This window comes from Hypomesus transpacificus, chromosome 22 (assembly GCF_021917145.1).
Source record: "Hypomesus transpacificus isolate Combined female chromosome 22, fHypTra1, whole genome shotgun sequence".
NCBI classification, from domain to species: Eukaryota; Metazoa; Chordata; class Actinopteri; order Osmeriformes; family Osmeridae; genus Hypomesus; species Hypomesus transpacificus.
In genome coordinates this window covers 6,799,191-6,819,210 of record NC_061081.1, presented here as the reverse complement: position 1 = coordinate 6,819,210, position 20,020 = coordinate 6,799,191, and the positions used below count along the sequence as shown (strand labels likewise).

At 46.8% G+C, this 20,020-nt stretch overlaps 2 protein-coding genes across 2 annotated transcripts; one reads left to right on the top strand and one right to left on the bottom strand.

Moving 5' to 3' along the window:
- Positions 1-2,069: 2,069 nt before the first annotated feature.
- Positions 2,070-14,773, top strand: LOC124484814 (chondroitin sulfate proteoglycan 4-like). The gene is made up of 14 exons (XM_047045924.1): positions 2,070-2,329; positions 3,919-4,082; positions 4,726-5,859; positions 6,026-6,556; positions 6,791-7,134; positions 7,285-8,878; positions 9,051-9,533; positions 9,830-10,006; positions 10,332-10,530; positions 10,630-10,761; positions 10,843-11,015; positions 11,245-11,428; positions 11,624-12,078; positions 12,287-14,773. The coding sequence occupies exons 1-14, from the start codon at positions 2,248-2,250 to the stop codon at positions 13,946-13,948; spliced, it is 7,314 nt and encodes a 2,437-aa protein (XP_046901880.1). The 5' UTR covers positions 2,070-2,247; the 3' UTR covers positions 13,949-14,773.
- Positions 14,774-15,748: 975 nt separating this feature from the next.
- snx18b (sorting nexin 18b) lies at positions 15,749-19,805 on the bottom strand. The gene is made up of 2 exons (XM_047044727.1): positions 18,019-19,805; positions 15,749-16,828 (listed from the first exon to the last, which is right to left on the bottom strand). The coding sequence occupies exons 1-2, from the start codon at positions 19,475-19,477 to the stop codon at positions 16,596-16,598; spliced, it is 1,692 nt and encodes a 563-aa protein (XP_046900683.1). The 5' UTR covers positions 19,478-19,805; the 3' UTR covers positions 15,749-16,595.
- Positions 19,806-20,020: the final 215 nt, after the last annotated feature.

The window sequence follows — 20,020 nt, the reverse complement described above, 5'->3', positions numbered from 1 at the left end:
TAATCGTGAATGTTCAACACATCTGTCCACCCACTACTCCTCCTGCTCTCTCCACACCGCTGGTGCTTATGTAGCCATGACACGGGTGTTCTGGGTAATGTGCCTATACAGCACTGCTCAGAGAGAGGAGAGTTATGTAGCCTGCCGTGCCTCCGCTACTAACCCAGAAATAGTGTTCTCCTCCTACGTAGCATACAAATACATCTGCTGGGACTCCCTGGGTCAACTTCAAGAGTTTAAAATAAACCATTAAACTATTATTTGTCATCAGCAATTCTTATATTTCTTTAAGTCTAACTGAGGTTCAGAACTACAGTTGGAAGAGGTTGAAATTGCTCATTAGATTTATATCCTGGTTCGGAGAAAACTGAATCCTCAATGTTTGTTCAACTTAGCCAAGTCTCCTGTCTTGTGGTCCTGATTTGCAAATATTATCACATGGTTTGTCTCAAAGCACCTCGTTTGGTAGAGCATCTCCCTTACATTCCCTTTGAACAATCACATGCATTCATAGTACTGTTTAAAATGTTTAATTTGGGTCATAAGGGAAGGGAACAGTTTAAAAAGTTTGTGAATTTCAGTAAACTTATGCTACTTGTTGAAATCAGATCTTAAATAATATTTGTTCCCATACTAACTGCAGTGGAGTTCAGAAACCATTGGAGAGCTATTCTGGTGTTGATGATATAACCCCCTCTACTGGCCCTTTGTGAAAGTGTCAAAATGGCAGCTTTCTGTACACGGCCATTCATTTGATACCATATCTGGACAAAATGTCAGCCTTCTGGACATAGTCATTCTTTTGATATAAAAGCCCTGGAAAAAAATCAAGAGAACACTGCACCTTTTCCTTTCCTTTCCAAATATGTTGAGTGTACGTCATTTTTGAGTGAGGATTGGAAAGGTTCAATTTACTAAGAGGCCACTGCAGTTGAACACTCCTGTTTCTCACTCAAAATGTTCCTTTCTTAACGTTATTGGCAAGGAAAGAGAAAGGTGCATTGGTCTAACTTTTTCCAGAGCTGTATATCTGGACAAAATGTCAGACTTCTGTACAGGACCATTCATTTGATACTGCAGCTCCGTAAAAAAATAAGAGACTGCAATTCTCTCTTTCCATTCCTAAAAAGTTGGTAAGGAGAGTTTTGAGCGAGGAACAGAAGGGTTCATGTAAAGAGGCCACTGCAAGCCGAACACTTCTGTTCCTCGATCAAAACATTCCTTATCTAATTATTTGGAAAGGAAAAACAATTTGGTCTGGAACGCTGTGGGTGTATAGGGGTTCCAGAAGCAGGACTTCTTACAAAAAACAGGTTCTTTATTGATGATTAAATGATGGGTTTAGTGGATCTTGGATTTTTATGGAGGCCTACGATTCATGAAGATGTGATAAATTGTTCTGTGTATATACTATATATATACTTTTATGTAGGCCTATTGTAGACTAGACTATAGTTTACAATAGGCCCACATAAAAGTAATATTGTATAGTCTACACGTGGTAATCTCTAAACCATAGAACAGTGATGATAGGCTACGTTTGTGCCACTAACAATATAGGCTACAATAGGCTAACATACTGTAGTGAATGACGGGGAAAGTTAGCTAGGAAAAGAGCAGACATCTCCATATTATCTCAGGTTGTTCATTGTGACCAAAAGAACACCGAAAAGAACACATAGCAGGACAGACCCTTTGCATGTTAGGGGAAGGGGTGCACATTATATCACAGCAACAAAGTAACAGAAAATAACACACATGCTGGCAGGATAGTGTCTTCCAAATGTGAGACGAAGAATGTCAAATATGAAACTAACTTCACCTTGGAAGCAAAGTTTATTACACTCAATAACTCTTCAATAATAGCGAAACACAGGAAACAACTTCGATAGACGCACAAATCACATGTTTCAACAAACAAACTCGAACTAAACAGCTCTCCACAAAATGTTTACAAAGTTTTCATCAAGTTTTAGAAAATCTGTGATTCTGTTATTAGGGGGGCGGGGCTATCACGCACTTAAATGTCCACACTGGTCGGACGCACAGGTAGCCTTATGCATGGCCGCAATACTGAGAGTTGTATTGTGGATAAAAGACAATTAGTGTTGCTGTGATGGGGATTGACGTGCTACCGCTGTTAGTGAACGTAGTAGACGGACAGGGCCAACTCGGAAAGTGAAAACAAAGGAATTTGTATTTGAACACTGAATTTCATCGTTACTAAAAGTAATGCATGATTAACCGATGGAGACCTTTTCGTTGATCAACGAATTATTCCTGACCAAGCTGCTGATTGTGCTGCTCTCAAGTGGACAAGTGTTAGGAGGTAAGGTGCAGAAAAAGACACTCCTGTCGGTCTCTTCAACATATATTCTGCTATTTCTTTCTCCAATCTGATTAGAGTTAAATACTGATGAATACTCAGTGCACATTATGCCCTTTTCAAATGTAATAACATGTAAACTGTTAAGTTTACAGATTACATAACGATAATAATATAATGTATCATGTAATTAATATGTCAAATCAGAATTGTACACAAACAATCCTCGACAAATATACACAGAACCGAATACAATATACAAAATGTTATAAATAGAATACCCTACTTAGACACTCAAGCATATGTGTGTATGAGCATTACAGTTGGCAGATTAATACTAATCCAATCCAAGTTGGATTCTGATGAGACATGCTAAGGAGATGAACTCAGACATCATTAGGACACTGAAACAAATGAACGGTGTACATTGCTCTCCATTGTGAATTTAAAACATACTTCCTTCTGTATACATATTTATGTTCCATAGATTTGCTCAAACAAACTGAGTGTATTCCTTTGTAAAACCATTGTCTTCACACTTCAATTTGAATTGATCATGTGAATATTTACATTGATGAACCAACGAGTATTTGATCTGAATGAGCACAGTGCTGCCACAGTTCAGGACTTAGCCAATGGTATGGGTTTGTGTTGTTCTGAGATAAGTTGGGATGATAATGATGTAACCAGTGAAAGCAGAGTATTCTGTTGTGGAGGACCATGTTATCCAGGGTTGGAGAGGCTGTATATAAACACTTTAGGTTGTAAACACTACTGGACTACTGTCTCCTCCTTTACAATAAACTTAGAGCTTTTAGGTTAGATTCAATCCAAGTAACCCCCATAGGCCCATTAACGTCCCCAAGGGTCATAGGTCACTGCATTGGCTTTAGAGTTGTTCTCATCCCTATTGTCCCTAATTGAACAGGTATCCAGATCTGTTAAGTAACATCCCCACCAGACGTCCTAATTAGGCCTGCTAGAGTGGGTCCTGGCACATTGGCAGTCGCTGTTTACTGCTTTTATCAGTCATTAATTGAATTCTGATACCAATATGCAAGACTGGCAATGGGCACTTAGTGACTCCAGCCAGGATCAATACAGGTTAATGGACTCAATGAACCCCTAACAAGTTTCACAATGGAAAGCACACACAGTTCCCTTTTCTAATGAGTTGTAGTTCAGTCATGAAAGATGGTCTTATTCTAATCCCTATAATGACTGCAATGGCTCCCATAGCACCTGCACTGAGTAGTATACTGTACACGTAGACTCCTGAATGAGGCTACCGTTTTCACCTGCTATGAGAGGGATATGGGGGCAGAGGGTGAATGAACACTATCTCACTGGGACAATAACAAGCTTAGAACTCAGTGGAGGGTATCTTTGTAATCCTGATGGGCCCAGTGTTAAATGATCCAGTAATCCTTTTACTGTAACTGAAACTCTATCATGAAGCTGTCAGCATTGCTTAAATACTCCTCATTTTAATGTATGCTCGAACAGAACCACCCTCGCTCTACAAACACCTTAACACATGCTCCAGGGTCAGCATCAGTATTCACCTGTTCTGCTTTTCCTGTGTGTGTGAGCCTCTTTTTACGGAGACAGTTATGTCCATCTGAAGACTTCTGAGGTCTCCAGCAAGACGTCACTCCATGTGCGCTTCAAGACTTCCTGTCCCAGCGGCATCCTCTTCCTGTCTGTCGGTGAAAAGGACTTTCTGTTCTTGGAACTGCACTCTGGGCGCCTTCAGGTAAGAGACACAGACCTGACACGCACAGTTGAAAAGCATAACTGAAGCACCTTTCAGACAAACACACCATCTTTCATGTGCGCAAGTAGACACAAATACACAGTCTTGAGGTATGCTCTATTTCATTCTTGTTAAGTTATAACTTTACGTACAGGCTTCTCACTAAAACATAGCATGACATGCCATAACAGCACTACTACCTTGAAGAGGCCACTGCACAGGCATGTTTGATGCCCAGCATGGCCCAGGGCAGCATCCAGCACAGCTGGGAGCGTCAGGTTACCCCATTGAGGAGGTGTACATTAGCGCTCTGAACATGTTCATTCATGAATCAGGCTGGAGGGTTTCGTGTCAGTGTTGGCACAGTGAGCGTAATGAGAAACTCAGTACGCTGTGTTTGGAACGGTGCGATCCTCTCATTCAAACACCTGCTCCCGTTTGTTTTGAATCTTTCCTATCAGGCGATGATGACAACAATTAAAGACTTTTGTGTGAACAATTCTCTTCATAAATTTGTTGTTTATCTGACAATACCCTTATGATTTTGACCGAAAAACTGTTTCTAACCACATAATCGTAGCTTATACACTGTTTTCATTAAGTTCATGGTTCCTGTCTCTGATAGTTGTTCTAACTCCTCTAGATGTGTCTGGAGCTGGGATCGGGGGAGCGCTCTCTGCGCTCTGAGAAGGGCGTGCATCTCAATGACCTTATTTGGCACTCCGTGGAGCTACAGCACGACCTCCACAACGTCACAATGACAGTGGACCACCACTCTCACACCACCCTCCGCATGCCCGGGCCAGACCTGGATCTAGGGGTCCAGGGCGGGCTGTATGTAGGCGGCTTGGCTGGTATGGACAGGGCCTTCATCCCTGGAGGTCACCCAGGTTACAACAGTACAGGATTCAGGGGCTGTGTGGACGAGGTGGTGTTCAATCAGCACAACCTTCTGTCCAGTCTGAGGTCATATTCTGGGTATAAGACTGTCCACGAGGTCTCCCTGGGCTGTAGTCCGCAGTTCTCTGCCACCAATGATGACCCAATCAGCTTCTTCAGTTCTAGAGCATTCTTGTCTCTGCCACCTTGGGATGTGGCACAGGAGGGGGAGTTTGAGTGTGAGATCCATACCCCTGCCGGTGCTGGAGATGGACTGGTCCTCTATAGTTCAGCCCAGCATGGGGGGTTTGTGGCACTGGAGGTCTGGGAGGGTGCCTTGGTGTTGTTGGTGGGAGCGGGAGGGAACAAGACAGAGCTCCGCTCCCTCACACATGTTAACGATGAGGCCTGGCACCCAGTCAGCCTTCGCCTGCTGTCCCACAGCCTGCAGCTGAGGGTGGGGGAAGAGGAGGTCAACACCAGCCTAGTAACTCCACACCCCAAGACCCTCCAATTCAGTGGCCCACTCTACCTGGGAGGAGTTAGTGACCAAAAGCGACCCGAGGTTAGAAGCGCAGGGCTACTGTTGGTGGATGGGAGGTGGCTAAGAGGGGGAGGTTCTTTTAAAGGCTGTTTGAGGAACATCAGGGTAAACTCTCAGGTGACTGGCTTGCCCCATGCCACAATCACTAAGGATGTCTTTGTGGGCTGTCAGCCAGAGAAGATTCCGGAACCACTAACCACCCCCATACCTACAGACCATTTGGCCTCAGTTTCTCCCACCTTAGGCCATCACAGTGGAGGGGACAGGAGGAAGAATTATCCCAGTTTCCTGTTGCTGAAGGACTTGGTGGTAGCTGAAGGAGGGATAGCTGTTCTAGAGGCCAAACACATCAAGGTGAGCCAGTCTAACATCCCAGCCTCTCTCCTTCAGCCTCAACCCAGCCTCTCTTATCATTTTTGTCCACATTAACAGTTAAAAGTTGTTAACAGTTCCAGTTGCATTTGTTGTTTCGGGTGAATTGATTGTGAACGGTCATAACTTGGCTATCACACTCTCCCAGGTGAATTTGGATTTGCGTAAGCTGGGGCTCCGCCAGTCCCAAGTACGGTTCCGTGTGGAGGAGCAGCCGGTCCACGGGCAGCTGAAGCTGGACCTGAGCTCCGGATCCGACTGGAAGGAGGAGGAGGGCGGGGTGTTTGGCATGCTGGATCTGTGGAATGGCAGAGTGATGTACATCCATGGTGGGTCTGAGGACGACCAGGACTTCTTCATGTTCTCAGTGTTCACCACCAGTAAGAAGCAGTTACCCTCCTACCTGAAGGGGAACAGACTGCATCGGTTCAGCATCACTGTGACGCCCATTAATGATGCTCCAGAGCTCAGTCTGCCCGAGGGCCACTTATTCACCCTGCTGGAGCATTCCAGGCGACCCCTCACCACCGATGTGGTCTGGGTCTCTGACCCAGACACCAACTCCACCCAGCTGAACTTCACCATGCTAGGCAGCTCTGATGCTGGTCACTTGGAGCACCAAGATGTCCCTGGCGCATCCATCACCTCCTTCTCCCTACCTGACCTAGAAGACGGCAAGGTAGATGTCACATTACAGCTAGATATTGGACCTAGCACTGCTAACATGACTGCTAATATAGGAACTACGATACAGATTGTCTGGAAGTTTGTTTGATTTGAATTTGAAATGGTGCTTTGTAATTCTGGGTAAAACTGGCAAAAAGAAATTAGCAAACGGGTTACTAGCTGGCCTTACACAAGTGCTTCTTTCAATTTCCTGATATGATATCACCCTGTCCCATCCCTTAAACAGATCAGCTATGTACATACAGGGACGAACACCTCCAGACTGGTTCTGAGAGTGAGTGACGGGGAGAAGGTCAGCAACACTGTGGTCCTGAGGCTCCTCACAGTGCCGCTGGAGTATCATGTGGTCAACAACACAGGGCTGGAAGTAGGGCAGGGCAGGGCAGCTGTCCTTAGCTCCACCCACTTAGCCGTGCAGGTCAATGTTGATGTTGCACGCCATCCAGTAGAAGTGCGCTTTGATGTGTTGGAGGGGCCTCACTATGGGGAGCTGCAGAGGCTTCATTCCAGCGGAGAGTGGAAGTCCACAAGCTATTTCTATCAGAAGCTGCTGGAGAAAGAGCGCATCAGGTGGGTTTTCTTGTTGGTGTGGATGTGTGAGTGTGGAAATGTGTGTCTGTGTGTGGGAATGTGTGTGTGTGTGTGTGTGGGAATGTGTGTTCTTTACGGTTCTGTACCCTATGTCTCCATTTTGCTTCAATACCTGGTACTTTATTCCAGGTACCTCAACACCTTCCATGGGCTCCAAACTGGAAATGTCTCTGACCGGTTTAGATGTAAAGTCACCATCAATGCCATTGTGAAAGATGAGGTTGTGTTCCCCATCACAGTCCATTGGATCCACTACAGGGTTACTCATGCTAAGATGGAAGTCAGCGCTGTGCGGAAGGTTGTCATCACCCCCCAAGACCTCTGCGTTGTCTCCAAAGGGGTCAAACTTTCGGAGAGTGAGCTCATCTTCAGACTAATAAGTCTCCCAAAGAAAGGAAATCTAGTCTTAAACCACAAAGTTTTGAAGAAAAACTCCACCTTCAGCCAAAAGAATGTGTCGGACCATCAAGTGAGGTATGAGCTGAGCAGCAGACTTCACGAGGACATGAAGGATGGCTTCACTTTCCAGGTATTTTCCAGACATGGACCTCATACAAGAAGTCAGGAGTTCCGAATCACCATCAGGGCAGATCATAGCCACAGCATGGAGCTACTCAATCTGGGCCTGTCTGTCATGGAGGGGGAGAGCAAGGTTATCACCAGGGACAGCCTCTTCATCCAGACCACCAGCAGCAAGACTGTCCTCTACACCATAACTAGAGGGCCCAAACATGGCAGGGTTAGGAGGATCAACCTCTCCAACTCTTCTTCCATCAATGATAACATTGGATCCTTCACCAACCAGGACATAGCAGACGAGAGAATCATGTACGTACATGATGACAGTGAGACTAAAGAGGACTCGTTCATTTTCATTGCTGCCATGTCCAAATCCAAACACTCTGCTAAGAAGGAGGACACCAACACACTCCAAGAGACGTTCAATATCTCTGTCCAGCTTGTCAACGACCAGAAACCAGTGCGCATTGTAGATAACGTTTTCCACGTCGTTCGTGAGGGTCAGAAGCTACTGACGGTGGATGATCTCTATTTCCATGACCCCGACTCTGACTTTGATGATGGGCAGCTGGTGTACACAAGGCGTGGCATTCCTCTAGGGGACCTGGTCCTGGTGAACGATACCAGTCACAGGCTGTACCAATTCACCCAGGCGGACCTGGACGAGCGAAGGGTTCTGTTCCTGCACAGGGGGGTCAGCTCAGGCCGCTTTGTCCTGTTTGTGTCGGACGGGAAGCATTACGTTTCCTGTCTTCTGGAGGTGTTGGCTCAGGACCCCTACGTACATGTCCAGAACAACACAGGTGTGCATGTGCAACAGGGTCATGCAGCCACGCTGTTCCCCACCAACCTCAGCGTGGTCACCAACATGGATGTCAGGGATGAACAGGAAGTGATGTACAATATCTTCCTGCCACCTAAACATGGCAGTCTTGTTTTTAACAACAGCCAAGGTGCAGTGAAGGCGGAGCAATTCACCCAGGGTGACCTGAGGGCAGGCCGGTTGGTGTATCGCCATGATAACAGCCACGACCTGGTGGACGGGTTCAATATGACTGTTGCTGTGGGGGAGGTGCTTGTGGACGTGGGAGTTGGGGTCAAGGTCTTCCTGGAGAGTCACCAGAGACCCCCCACAGTGCGACACCACGAGCAGCTGGTGGTGGAGGAGGGAAGGATAGTGGAGATCTCCCAAGAACAACTGGAGGTGAGTGTGTGACAGGAGAAAGATGGAGAGGAAAGAGGGAGGGAGACAGGGAGGAACGTAGAGGTTGAGAGTTGGGGGAGGGACAGTCAATCAGAGGAGATGGAGGTGAGTGGAGAGGACTTTGTGTATCTCAGTATAGCAGCCGTATGACTTCACATCTCTAATCTGTTAGGTGGTCCACGAGGACAGCCCGTCCTCTGAGATCCTGTTCACAGTCAAGATGGCACCCGCACACGGCTTCCTGCGCAGATCAGCCAATGGGGGACAGGAGGAGGAGTCCTACCAGGGCACAGAAGCAAAGCCTCTCCACACCTTCTTACAGGAAGATGTGAACCTGGGCCTTCTGCAATATCTCCAGACACATCCCGCCCACACCAATGACTCCTTCCTATTGGATGCCACCAACGGGGTGACGGAGCTTACCGACATCAAGGTGAACATTGACATCATCCCCTACTTCGTGCCTCTGCAGGTCACCGATATGACCTTGGACGAGGGGTCGTCTCATGCCCTAACTTCAGCAATCATCAAAGTTACCAACAAGCACTTCACTGGGCTCAACTTCATGTACCATGTAACTGAGCCTCCTCATCATGGCCATATTGAACACTCCCGCCTTCACGGTGTTCCCATCCACTACTTCAGTCACAGAGAGGTCAGTACTCTGCTAATCACAAACCACAGCACTGTTCTCCAACAAACTCCATATGTATAGTCTCTGATGTTATGTAACCAATACCAGAGTGGTAATCAAACTCAAACAGAAGTAAGACAAGGTCACTTCTACAACTCAAACAAGACCTGACATACTATATACTGTATAACTGTAGGCATACGGTAGATTACTTTACAGGCGTTTTCTGGAAGGTTCTGTTCATCTAACATGGATGGGCAGATGATTGAAAATGGGCAGTCCATTTTTTTCCTAGTGTGTTTTTTCTGGGGATTCAGGTGGAGCAAGAGGACATCTCCTACATCCATGACGGCAGTGACACCTTGAGAGACAACTTCACCCTCGTTGCTAACAGCTCTGACCTCGGGAAGCACAGTCTCCCTTGCACCATGTTTGTAAACATCACCCCTGTCAACAACCAGCCCCCTATTGTGACAGCCAATCGGATCCTCAGGGTGGGTAGATGTTGATTTGCTCTTGGTGTTTGTTAGGGGTCCACTTGCCACAACACTGAGATCATTATCAAGGGTTAGGGTTTCCTGAGTAGGTGAAGTGTAGTCTAGAGGTGCATGCCAAGACCTTTCCCCACTCCAACATTCTTCTCCTCAATCATTACCACTCACTACTCGGAAATTGTAATAAATATCTGATCGGAGATGAGGGAAGGCGAGGAATAAAGGAGATTATTGAACGTTTCTGCTCCTCTAAGCTCAAGACAGGTTTGAGGGGGTTCTGTGACAGAGACTCTTACCTTGCATTGTTTCACCCCACTGTGCCCAGGTGTGGGTGGGCTCGGGAACAGAGATAAGTGTGGACGACCTGAGTGCTGAGGACAGGGACTCTGAGCCTGAGAGTCTGGAGTTCATTGTGACCCCGCCCAGCAATGGACACTTGGCTTTGAAGAACGCCCCCTCCAGGCACATCCTGAACTTCACCCAGGCTCACATTCTCAGAGGGCAACTGATGTTTGTACACAGTGGTGAGATGTTAACAGACTAATATGCAGATACTCACCCACTCACACACACAGATGCAAAGGACTTGACCTGTAGGACTGAGAGTAATCCTTCCTGAACAGGTGCATCGTCAGGAGGTTTTCACTTCCAGGTCAACGACGGAGTGAACTTTGCCCCACGCGAGATCTTTAGCACCGTGGCCCGCACCCTAGTCCTGACCATGTTGAGAAACCAGGCCCTACAAGTGTTCCCAGGTCAGACTAGAACACACACACACACAATCCTCCATTGTCTAGTCTCAGAGTTATGAAGTAAATCCTGTACTTTTCTGTCAGGCTCTGTGACGACCATCTCTCAGAAGGACCTCCTGGTTGTAACCAATGCCAATGGGGAGATGAGAGGGAACCACAGTGTTGTGTTCAGGGTGACAAGCCCTCCTAAGCTGGGTCGTCTTATCAGGACCATGGATAACACCACTGTGGTGGTCAACACCTTCACACAGAGTATGGTAAAGCCAACTGTCTGCCTGTCCTTGTACAAATAACGTGGCCCTGTGGAATGCAGTTATTCACTTTTCTCCTACCAGCTGACAATCACTATTATTCTCTCTCTCTCTCTCTCTCTCTCTCTCTCTCTCTCTCTCTCTCTCTCTCTCTCTCTCTCTATCTCTCTCTCTCTCTCTTTCTCTCTCTCTCTCTCTCTCTCTCTCTCTCTCTGTCTCTCTCTCTTTCTCTCAGATTAACAAGGGAGTGCTAAATTACCACCAGACGCACCCTGAATCTGTGGGATGGACATCCTCAGACTCCTTCACCTTCTCTGTGTCTTCCCCTCCTGCCTTGCTTCACCCCACCATCTTCCACATTCACATCTCATATGACCACTCTACTCCTCAGCACAGCACCGTCCTACTAGCCAATACAGGTGAGACTCACTGTCTGGTTAGAATATAACCTATGGTTAGCTGTGTAGTATTTAAGGGCAGTGAGACTGTGCTGTGTGCTATTGGCTAACTGAGCTGAGGGTTTGCTCTAGGTTAGGTTAGTAGCTGAACTAAACTGTGGGCTATTAGCTAGTTCTGTTATGCGTTAACCTGTGCTGATAATTGCTTTTTCCCAGGAGCAATGGTGCCAGAGGGGGGCAAAGTAGTGATTGACCGGTCTAAACTGGATGCTTCCAATCTCTTGGGTGAACTTCCAGAGTCTCAGCGCAGTGACCACCAGGTGTGGTACCACCTGACCTCACTTCCTCAACATGGCGTCATTGCAGCAGGAGGCCAGAATTTGATGGGTGACAAGTCTGGCTTTTCCCAGCTCATGCTGGACCAGTCAGGGATTACCTATGTTCATGACGGCTCTGAGTCTGCTTGGGATTACTTCTCCTTTGAGGTGTGGATTTGTCCTGAGGGCCAGATGCAGCCACAGCCACCCATAGGGGAGCAGCCAGTGGTGGCAGAGAGATTCCATATTACTGTGACGTCTGTCAATGACCACCCGCCCCTGTTGAAGACTGGGCCTAATGGCCTTAGTGTGGCCAAGGGAGAGATTGTGAAGATAACATCTGTACATCTACAGGTTAGAATGTGACGTATGTTACAATATTTTCTGTAATATATATATATGGATCTACACACACACACACAGACATATATATATATATATGTAGGCCTACATAATATCTGTAATATTTGAACAAGTTTTTCTTGTCTGGTCTTTGACATGCTCTCTTTCCATGCAAATTTCAAAAGTTCTCTTTCTCTCATAATTTTCTCTTTTTGTGAAGGTGGAGGACCAAGACAGTCCTCCAGAAGAGATCATTTACAGCGTAATCAGCCAGCCAAGCAGTGGCTACCTGTCTCTGGGACACAGGGACAATCTTGGCCCTCCTGTGGCCTCCTTCTCTCAGGCTGACGTCAACCAGGGCAGGCTTCACTTTGTCCAGCAGGGGGAGCTCTCTACTGGTGTCTTCTACTTCAACATCACAGACGGGAACCACAGGCCGCTGTATAAGCTGTTTAACCTGGAGGTGGTCACAGTCACCCTGCTCAACAACACGGGTCTGGGGCTTCTACAGGGACAGACCAGTGTAGTTCTAAGCACGGACCAGCTGGCAGCCCAGACTAACACTAGGAGCAATGCTAGCATTGTGTACACGGTAACCACAGCTCCTCGTCATGGCAAGCTGAGAAAGAGCCACAAGGAAGTGGTTGTATTCAGCCAGGAGGACATACGTACTGGACAGGTAGACTATCACATGACGGACTTCGCTGCGTCTAACGACAGCTTTGAAATCACTGTGACTGCCATGACCTCTGACTTTAACCTGACCCTGGTAAACCAGGAAGTGATGGTGATGGTGCGCCCTCTCATCTATCTGCGGGAGCCGGTTTTAGTCCCCAGTGGCATCATTTATAAGCTTCGGAAGGACACCCTGGATGCCACAGAGCTAGCTACGGTCAGTGGCAGCAACCCACATTTCCGCATCCTGTCCGCTCCAAAACATGCCAAGCTGGTCAAGCTGCCCTTTGACCTTCATGGAGTAGGGTCACACCCTCCTGCGACAGAGTTCACCTTCCGGGATGTGGAGCACGGACGTGTTGCCATTGAGGAGTTTCTTAGCAACAGCACACTCATCCATCATCACCACGGCAACAAGACTGCCATGGGGGTCACGGCCCTAAAGGATTCTTTTGTGTTCCTGTTGACGGCTGAGCGGGTCCAGCCCGCTGTGGGAGAGCTTCGTTTCACCATTGTCTCGTACCACCAGGCGTTACCACCAAACGTTCACAAAACCCGGCACCCGGGTCACAAACGAGTCACAGTGCACTCTCATACATTCCTTCCCACTCACCCTCACACGCCCGCACAGAAGAACCACACAACCCTGCATCGCTGGGGGAACCATACCCATCACAAACACAGGCACCGCTGGGGGAACCAAACCACTCATGCCACGTCTTCCACTGTTCCCCAAGGCCCCACAGTGACGCATGAGGTCACCCCCCAGCTTAGGACCCCCCCAATAAGGGTGGAATCCCTCCCCAGGCCAGCGTCCGACCCCCTACTTATCATCCTGCCTTTCCTTGCCTGCCTCCTCCTCATCGTTATCCTGGTGGTGCTCATCTTGGTCTTCCGCCACCGCAGGGAGAAGCGGGCCCTGTCAGGCCTCATGCAAGAGCTTGCCGTGCCTACCTCAGCCCAGGATGGGAGTCCTTACCTGGGTAGGCCTGAGCGGAGTGTGGCTGTACCATCTGTGGTGGTCACACCCCTGGTTCCCAGTTGTCCCAACAGCCCTGTTTTCCCCTGGGTCTACAGTGGTTGCCTGGTTCCTGGGGTCACGGTCTGGGGACCTGTAATGCCCAGAAGCCCTATCCAGTCACGCAGGTCCCCCACCCCCACCCCCACATCCAACCCCACACTCAGAGACAACCAGTACTGGGTTTGATACAGGAGTATACCTACCACTACCACGCCTTTTAACGTGTTCTCATTCCACATCTCATCCACACATGAAGGCGCAACATGATGTCCAGAGAGAGTTCAAAGGCACCGGAGATTGTTCGAAAACATCCTTCCAGACACTATGAAGTGCCCAACATACAAAAACGTTTTCCCCAAAGTAAACCTGGTGTGCTGTCCTGGTGTGGCTTCTCGCTGAGGGGCCACTAGATTATACCGTATACCTGTGGCATTCATTTGTTATTGCCATGGACGAATCAAATAAATGTTGACCAGTTTGATTATACCAAGAGGTTTGCTGTAGCTACTGCATGTGTATTTACTCTATATCCCTTACTCAAAGGTTAGGTCATCAGGTGTGTCTGTTGTCATTCCCAATCAATATATTATATGTACTGACAGTTTGACCTTCATATACACTGACGTAACACATGTTGCATCACAGCAGTACCCTGCACCCATCACTGTCAGCTGGCGGAAGAAGAAGAAGGAACTGAGACTAGCTAACTATAGTAGTTAGTCGCCCTCCAGCATCATCAATATTGCTGTGCCCTTATCTTATTTCTTCCAGAACTGAATTAAGTCTCAAATATGACTCCATCGGGGATGAATGAAGAGTATTAAAAACAAAACAATTCTAAAATACCTTGCAAAAATGAATGACCAAAAACACAGGGTACATTGTACCCACCCTCAGGGTGAAAACATGGTCCTATGAAGGCAGAGGAGTGCCACTATCGTCTGATGTAAACAATCATGGAGCACAGCTAAGCTGTGTATGGCAATCCATCTGGCTACATCTTTTTTTAATGGTGGTAGTTTTCTGTGGTGGAGGGGGGGGGGGGTTGCACTGTAAATAGTTTTAATAAACAGTAAAAGGAAGTTGTTGATGTTGTGTGGTCATTCTTGATCCTAACCCCAAAGATCAACACTGTTTCAGTGCCTGACTTTACAAACTACAGATCCAGATATGTTCTGGTCAGTAGTTACAGTACACACTTCCTTCCACAGATGATTAGAATGTCAGGACCATTCATTTCCCTGAGTGGATGGACTGTGTAAATGCTAAGTGTAATGCTAATGCTAGTCAGCTCTCTGTAATGGAGGAGGACTGTATTTAGAGCATCTTGGAAGAGACATGTCAATTAATGATTTACAGTTTGAAGATATAAATGGTAACTTCAGCTCTTATAAATTGTAAAGTTAAGGGAGCACTAAAAGGACAAAGCTAGCTGCAACTGCTAGTTGACAGAGCGATAGACAAAGAAACACCACTCATTATTTTGTCTCTACAATTTGAGTGAATCCAGTGGTTACTTCCTATGAATGCACTACCAACTTCTTGCCAAAATGGGACGGAACTCAAGCTCAGCTGACTTCAAGGGCCCAGCCTGAACCAGAACGGTGTACAATACTCTAAATAATTAAAGGTACAGTAACACGATCTGGAGACTGGAACAAGTTAGGGCCAATCCGAACCTTGACGGTACTGAACAGAGAGTCCTGTGGCTCTCCTGCTGGTTATGGCAAGATTTCTCCCTCTTTGATCTCTCTAGAACAGACAAACATCAGAATTAAAGTTCAATGCTTTTTATTGTCCAGAGTTCCTTTGCAGTAACTCTAAAAAGTAAATGTCAGCGTTGTAAGCAGCAACTGCTTTCCTCTTGCTAATTATAAGAAATGGGATACTTGCTTTCTCTTTTCTTGCTGTTCTGGAAGGTTCTCTTAGCAGAGCAGTGCAGGAGGCCTGGAACATCTAGGCCAAGGAACTAATAGGACAATGAGGTACCGCCTACATTTTATTCACTTGTTCCAATACCTTAATTAATCCCCCTCTACATACTTTTACATACACGTTCATTCAGATGGAACACAGTAGCGTTAATTCACCAAGTCATCATTCAAACAATCACAAACACAGACTCATACATGGTCACATCATACATACAGAAGACTAGTAATATTATCTTTGTTATGAATTTGAGCCACAAGTTTTCTGCTTTCCTGTGTGACTGAGAAAAGATGTTCTGTAGTACTCTGTTCCACACTACTCTGTGGGAGACATCAAAAGTATCTGATGTGCTTATGTTATTCACAATATTCAGGAAATTAGCAAATAATAAGGCAATAGCTAATGTACTGACTGTGAATAACAAAGGCACATAGAAAATCCTTGATTTCTCTCACAACTCCAATAAGTATGTCCTCGGTCCTCTACACTATACAAAGAAACATGATACAAGTGTTAGATTATATCTTGTCACAACATCTGCTGTGGATAACATCCCCATTATGGAATACTAAACAATACATTCAGGTGAAGAACACAACTTTTACAGTATTTGATAGATTACTACCCCCCCCCTCCCTCCCCAACAACCATAAAACACACCCAGCTTTATGAAGGCCTGTTCAGTGAGGTGAGGGTTAGCGTACTGTGACTGTCTGGTTGTCAAGTCTGTTCCAGTTCAGATAGAGGGAACTTTGAGCTTGATGGTTGAAGGTTTGATATAAACTCTTGTCACATTCAATGCCACCCCATTTCCTGTTCACTTCCTTCCTTATAGCCTCTTATTGGTCACTATTTTTTGTTAAAGCTTCCTTATTTGACATGGTCCCTCTGTATGGCCTCCCTATTGGTCGTGGTCGTACTTCTCCAGAGCATCCTCCAGCTTGGCAGTGATCTTCTGGAAGAAGCTGATTTGCTGGCGAAGGTGGTGCTGCAGCTGGGACCGGAAGTCCCTGATGCGTGTACGGTGGAAGTACTGGATCTCAGCCAGTGTGGCGCAGGAAATGATGTTGCAGCGTTCATTGATGCTTCCCTCCCCTTCCTGTTTCTGACACTCCTTCACTTTGGTCAAGGCACCTGGGGGAGGGGGGGGGGGGGCATGGGTTGGAAAGGGTTGGTGCTTCTGAATGCTAAATAGTCTGTGAGCTGTTTAGCTGTTGTACTGGGACCTGAATACATGGTCTAAATGAATGGCCTAAATGAGAAGAATTTGAGAAGCTTTGCCCTAGGATAACATATTCAGGAAGTTCTCCAGAGCTGAATATACATTGAATGAGTTACTGTGAGCAAACGAATTACTCAGATTTGAACAAGTTGTAGCAAGATATGGGTGATATCTAGGCTAATGTTGCAATAGACAATAGACTGTTGAATACATGACTGTGACTTTTTATGCAACATCTTTCACAGACATTTAAGTCCAACATTTTAACCAGATGACTGTACAAGTACTGTATTCACACAGTCACACAAAGATGCAGAAATAACAATGACTTGTCTGGACTTTGCTCTTCGAGGCCACTGTGATTAGTGAACATAAGCTGGCTCAGGTGGCTCTGTTGCCAGTTGGAAACTTGTAGCTGTAACTCAGTCTGATATGACCCCCCTGCTCCCCTAATCCTGAGACTGCTCTATTCCGCATTCCAACATTCCCAAGGCTACACCCAATCGGGGCCCCAGAATGTGATATAGCATAGTGCTGTATGAAGTCATGAACTGACAATATAAAGGGCTTTTAAAAAGTTGAATACTTGGTTCCAGTTTGTGTTTCTACTGGTTTACTACAATGCTAATGCTAAAATGCAATGTATCTTTTACCTACATGACAAAAATGGCTTATCTGTAAACCTCATTTACTATTCTCTTCAGCTATGGGGGGGGGGGGGGGGGGTTCCAGCCGATCTGATCTCTACCCTGGGTTGGAGGGTCTGCCTCCCAGAGAGATGTAACACTAGTAATGTTCTAGTGCAGAACTGACAAAACTGAACTGTTACAAAATGATGCCAAATGAGAGGCATACATGGGGAGAAAATAATAGAAAACATGTGTGTGTGTGAATGAGAGAGAGAGTGAGAGAGAGAGAGACGGAAAGGGAGAGAGAGAGAGGGAGAGAAGGAGAGAGAGAGAGAGAGAGAGAGAGAGAGAGAGAGAGAAAGAAGAGAAAGAGAGAGAGAGAGAGAGAGAGAGAGAGAGAGAGAGAGAGAGAGAGAGAGAGAGAGAGAGAGAGAGAGAGAGCATAAAAGAGGGTGAGGCGAAGTGATCCATACCTTTTTGGACATGGATAATGTCTGGATAGTTGGTTAGGTGGCCTCGGTACAGGTCCAGCAGATCAGATATGGGGTCTAGATCCTGCCTGGGCTGTTCAGCAAAGTAGTCTCCTATAGCCTCATAGGTCTCTCCAGTATAGGCTATGGCCCGGTTCAGCCCAGCAGAGTACGGTTGCTGGTCCATCTCAAAGGCTTGGCCCAGTAGACGGAAGGACTGTCCCACTTTCTGGTACTCCTTCCTGAAGCCAGTTATCTGCTTCCTGGCAAACTCATTGATGTTGGCATTGACCACCACAATGTTCTCCTCCATCTTCTTGGTGAAGGTCTTAAAGCCATCGATTTTGCTCTCTGTCTCTTGCCAGTCCAGAGGGACAGCCGGGGTGCTGATGGTCAAGAAGAAATTGGCCCCAACCAGCTGGTCCTTTTCTGCCCTCCTCTTGCCCTGCTTCCAGGTCTTCTCATCCGTGCTGCTGCAGGTCAGGAAGTGCTGGAAGACATCGCAGCGGGCCAGGACGGGGTGTGAGGTCATGTGGTTCATCCACCAGATCAGGCCTTTCCGGCGCTTGGAGATGAAGTCTTCCTCAAAGCGTCCTGTGGCCTGTTTCTCTGGAAGGTGTGGGACTGAGATGACAGGGAAGCGCTCCACCAGCCGGGCATAGAGCCAGTCAAAGTGCTTGTACCTGCGGCTGACCAGGGTCTGAGTGTGGGAAGGGGTCAGACCATATGACATGTAGCTCTTCATGCCTTTAAACTTAGTCTGCTTGGTGGGGTCGTCAATGGTGCAGGTGAAGGGGTATGGGTCCCCCTGCCACTCAGGTCCATACTGACCCATTACCACACAGATCCTGTCCCCATCCTTCACAACGGCAGAGGCCTCCCCCAACACAAAAGCTTCACCCCCAGATTTGACAAAGGTGGAGAATCTGTTAAGGTTTTTGCCTACTGTAGCTGAGGTCTTGGCCTGTTGAAGTGCGCTGTCACGCCGGGGCAAGGAGGTTGTCACCCGGTATGGTGAGGACGCATTGCCATCCAGCACAGCGGGATTGTCAGCTGTGGCTGTAGAGCTGTCATCCCAGTCGTCATCCCAGTCATCGTCGCTCCCTTGGCTGGTCTGGTAGCTGTGCTGCGACGGAGGCTGCGCCGAGTAGGCGGAGTGGGTGGGGGTCGGAACTTTTGTGATGTTCACTGACTGTGATTGGTACGATGAATCATACCCACTAGAGAATGAATCCGTCTGACCATCCTCCGACGTACCGTTTAACGGGAGGTCAGACCCATCTTTGAGTATTTCTACATAGGAAGCTGGAAGCAGTCCCGTTTCTCCCTTACTGTTCATCCCTTCCAGCCATCCCTCTATGTCTTCTTCGCTGCACAAAGTCACAACTTCGTTTTCAGTAATCGATATCTCCCCCGAGTTTTCCGAACTGAAGTCGTACAAAACTCTTGCCCTGAACGCCATATCTCACATTAAATAGTAAAAGAAAATAAAAAACTGGCTACTGTTGTTCAGTTACGGGTAGCTTATTCCATGGGGCGGAAGATGAACTTTGTACTCAGTAGACAACCAACCTTCCTTGTTCGTTCTTCTATCCACAAGATCAAATGTTCTTAAATTGGGAAATCAAGAATTAATCCTTTAAAGTTGCAGCCATAGGCTAATGAACACACGTAGAAACTGACAGCCTATACTTCGCTTTGTTTAGTTTATGAAACAGACATTAGTGGAGATTTAGTTCTATTCCAGATGCTTCTTGCTTCGGACTCGAGCTCCAGTCCTACTTGGGTATGAATAATGAAGGGTGGAGCCTGAACAGTTTCCACAAGTAGCCTTGACTACAACAACGCAAAAAACATGTCTGATAGTTGATGACCTAGTGGTGGATAGACGATTAAAAGCATTTTCAAGAAAAAGTATCCGGTCTACCAAATAGGCTACGCTATCTTAACGGTTGCACACTCTTCCAACAGATTGACGATATGTGTAATATTGTAATGTTGTGTG